This window comes from Gekko japonicus, unplaced genomic scaffold, assembly GCF_001447785.1.
Source record: "Gekko japonicus isolate JY-2015 unplaced genomic scaffold, Gekko_japonicus_V1.1 scaffold227, whole genome shotgun sequence".
Classification (NCBI taxonomy): domain Eukaryota; kingdom Metazoa; phylum Chordata; class Lepidosauria; order Squamata; family Gekkonidae; genus Gekko; species Gekko japonicus.
In genome coordinates, this window is record NW_015164189.1 from 267,952 (window position 1) to 271,815 (window position 3,864).

The 3,864-nt window shown below is 50.3% G+C and overlaps 1 protein-coding gene across 1 annotated transcript in view; it reads left to right on the forward strand.

The window, feature by feature from the left end:
- The window catches only part of WDR59 (WD repeat domain 59), a 79,948-nt gene that overhangs the window by 19,305 nt on the left and 56,779 nt on the right, over positions 1-3,864 (forward strand). Inside the window, exons 7-8 of the mRNA XM_015408249.1 lie at positions 669-757; positions 2,319-2,435. Of these exons, the coding sequence (XP_015263735.1) occupies positions 669-757; positions 2,319-2,435 (206 nt within the window). The remainder of the gene's footprint in view (positions 1-668; positions 758-2,318; positions 2,436-3,864) is intronic.

The following is a 3,864-nucleotide window of genomic DNA, read 5'->3' on the forward strand; positions in this document are numbered from 1 at the left end:
GGAACCCCAAAGCGTGGGACAGTGTCTGAGCACAGAAGTGGCACCTTTATTTAGAAAAGGCCTGAGTGCTGCATTGGTTTCCAGTGGAGGTTGCCCAATAGACCATAAGTGGCCCCTGACACGTTGTGTACATGCCATTATTGGCATGGGTTTGTGGGGCATCTTTGGGCAGGTGCCAGAGGATTCGTGGTTCTAGCTGAGGTACGAATACACTTCCAGCTGCTGCTTCTGTGCCACACCACTGCTTGCTTCACAGAGAAGAGTGTCTTGATGGATGTTCAGTATATGCAGTAGAATAGCACTCTCCTATTCTATGGCGACTGTTTGCTACGAAGGTCAGCCATTGCTGCAGTAGCCTGTGGGTGAGGTGCTTTGCCTTAGGGCAGTATCCTGAGCTGGCTTTCCTGAATGGGGCAGCGCTGCACCTTTTGGAATGCCCAGCACGACTGACTACCCTTTTCTTGATAACTCTGTCATATGTCCACAGCTGGCCTCATGTGCCACGGTGCCACGTGTCATGGCGCCATGGTTCCAGTGAGCATGTTTGGACCAACGGCCAGTCCTCCTGTCTCTCAGGCTTCCTGCAAGGTTTTCATTCCACCCACCCTACTGCCACCTACAGGACATTCTGTGAAAGTTTTTGACTGCTAGGTGCTCTTCTCCTGCAGCTGGAGCTTCCCAGGTCAAGTGGAATAAGAAAAACGCCAACTGCTTGGCAACCAGCCATGATGGAGATGTACGCATTTGGGACAAGCGGGTGAGTCAGTGTCGCCTTCTCTAATGAAGACAGAGATGACCTCACCAGCTGGTGAGCATCCATATGCCTTCCAGCTCTGAGGGTCCCAAGGTGGCGCAAGGCTCTCTGTTGCTGGGCTCTCTGAGGACCCACAGCATCCATTTCACCCTGAAACCTTATCAGGAGATATTCCCGTGACTTGGGACTTGTAGCACTGTATGGTGTCCTCAACTGTAGTAGGATTGCTCCATTAAGTTTCTTTGCTTCCTTCTGCATAATATTTCCAAGGGACAAGTAGTCTAGAATGGCCAACAGACCTCTTGGGTGCAGTCCCAGGGATAACTGCACTGTAATCTCTCTCTGGTCAAACAAATGTGATTGGTGGCTGCTGGTGGGAATTCCTTACGGATGCAAGCAGCCTGAGTTAATAATCCCCCTGCCTCCCCCAACTGCATTATGCTGCTTGAAAATAGGTCGTAATGCCGAACTCAGTGCCTATGAATACCCATTATAACCACGGAAATTCTCCTGGAGAATGGGGCTTGATGGAATCTTGCATTCCAGCAGGTGGTAGAGAGGTAGGCGTTTCCTTGCTGTGAATAACAACCCGACATTTGCCTATAGGTAACGGATGCATAACTCAGAAAAACTGACCAGTTTATAAAATTGTGCATAATTCTCTGTTGCTGGAACAGGCTTTGGATAGTCTGTGCAGAATGCATGAAGCCCCAACCATTGTCAGTCTGCAGGATAGCATCTGGGATCTGGCAGGGTTGTGGCTTGATCATAAAGCCTCTGTTTGGCATGCAGAAGGTCCAAGGTTCAATCCCCAGCATCTCTAGTCAGAAGGATCAGGTAGAAAGTGATGTAAAAGATCTCTGCCTGAGCCCTCAGAAAGCCACTGCCAGTCCAAGTCGAAAGTGCTGGCCTTGATGAAGCAAGGGTATGATTCAGTATAAGGCAGTATCTAGCCCAGCCACTGTTTCTAGCTCTGCCTTCACCAATAGGAGCTATGTGTCCTTGGGGCAGCAGTCATAATTTCTATGGCCCTAATGGCTCATAACAGAGATAAGACTTGAGCTAACTCCCTTCTGGGAATGTGTGGTTCAGCAGTATGAGTCGGAGTATATCGAGACCAATGCTTCCTGTTTAGTCCCTGCTGGACTCAAAACGCATCACCTTTTGGTGCAGTGGTTCTCAAGGAGGTGGTGGCTCTGAAGCTTATGAAGGTTTTGTCCAAGAGAAGACCAGTAATGGGGGAGAAGGTTCCTTGAAAGACTTGCAGCCTTCCCCTGCAGTGTGCAGCCACGTGGGCACATTGCACATGATATAGGTTCACTCTCAATTCAGGTGCTGCAAGAGAAGCTCAGCAGGCTTACCCAGCATGCGACACAAATTTAAGTGTGTGCCTTCAAGTATACCCCAGAATCTTTGAAATACTCCAGAATTCCCCAGCAGATGGCAGTGGCGTGTCAGGGGTTCCCTAAAAGCAGAACATTTGAAAACCACTGTCCTCACAGCTGGCGGCTGCCTTATGTGTGTGCGTATGGTGGGAGCCTTTAACCAAAACCTCTTCTTGCAGAAACCTGGCACCGCCGTGGAGTACCTGGCAGCCCACCTCTCCAAAATCCACGGCCTGGACTGGCACCCAGATAATGAGAACATCTTGGCCACATCTAGCCAGGACAACTCCGTCAGGGTAGGTAGGTGGGGTGGGCTTTCTGGTGGCTGTTAGATGTAGTCTGACAAAGAGCACACACACATCAGCTGTGTTAAAACAGTGGACCTGTTGCTTGTTGTAGGGGTGGGTGGGAAATTTCAGCCGGGCTGGTCCCTGTTGGTCTTCCCTGCTGATGGAGAACTTTGGGAGATAGTGCAAGGGAGTGCGGGCTGTGTGGCTTCCAGCTGTAGAGAGCAGGGGTGCAAAAAGGTGCCTGCCTTCTTAAAGAAGCTCATGCTGCACTCTTAGCTGCATGTAGGGTTGCCAGGTCTCTTCCTCACGCCAGCGGGGGAGTTTGAGGGCATTCCGGGGGTGGGTGGGAACTCAAACCATAGAGTTTTGCCCAAAAGGCAGAGCGCCCCCCGATGCCACCAACACGCTGTTGTCACTTCCAGGTGACATCAGCGCGCCCTGCATGGAGTCAGGGGTGGGGAGAATTTCCTCCTGCCAGCCAGCTGGTCGGCAGTGGGCCAGAGCTCACAAAAGTAGGGGATCCCCCACCTGGGGAGTGGTTGTCCTTGGCTGCATGCCATAGTATGTGCCTCTGCCAACTGAGGCATATCCTAAGGGTCTTGTTTTGCTCATTGCTGGAAGCCTTTTGAGTTTGTTTGAGCACAGTCTGGATTAGACTTTTTCTAACCAATTATTTCCTTTTATTAATGAGAGTTAAAGTACCAGTTCAACCTTGTCTTTCCATCTATATGGAAAACTCAACCAATCATGAAAAAAAACCCAACCCAGCACTATAACATTAAACCTGCGAATGAAAATGCCGTTGGACATCAGCAACAGCCAAACACCCATTCCCATAGAAATACTTTATTAGTCTTCCAAGACCTTACAAAGTGCCAAGAGAGCCAGTGTGGTGTAATGGTTGTAGTACCCTCCCACTGGATTGGGGGGGGGTAGGATTGCCAGAGCCAGGTTGGGAAACTCTTGGTGATTTGGGGATGGAGCTTGGGGAGGTCCTCAGTGGGTCACAAAGCCATACAGTCCACCCTCCAAAGCATCCTTTTCCACTAGGGGAACCGATTTCTGTGGTCAGGAGATGAGGTGCAATGCCAAGGGACCCCAGGTCCCATCTGGAGGCTGGCATCCCTAGGCTAGGATCTGGGAGAGCCCATGTTCAAATCCCCCCAGACAGAGCATCACTTGCCCCAGAGTCCCTATCTATACCTTGTGGCTAATAGCCACTGATGGACCTCTGCTCCATATGCTTATCTAATTCCCTCTTGAAGCCGTCCATGCTTGTAGCCGCCACCACTTCCTGTGGCAGTGAATTCCAAGTGTTAATCACTCTTTGGGTGAAGAAGTACTTCCTTTTATCCGTTCTAACCCGACCGCTCAGCAATTTCATCAAGTGCCCACGAGTTCTTGTATTGTGAGAAAGGGAGAAAAGTACCTCTTT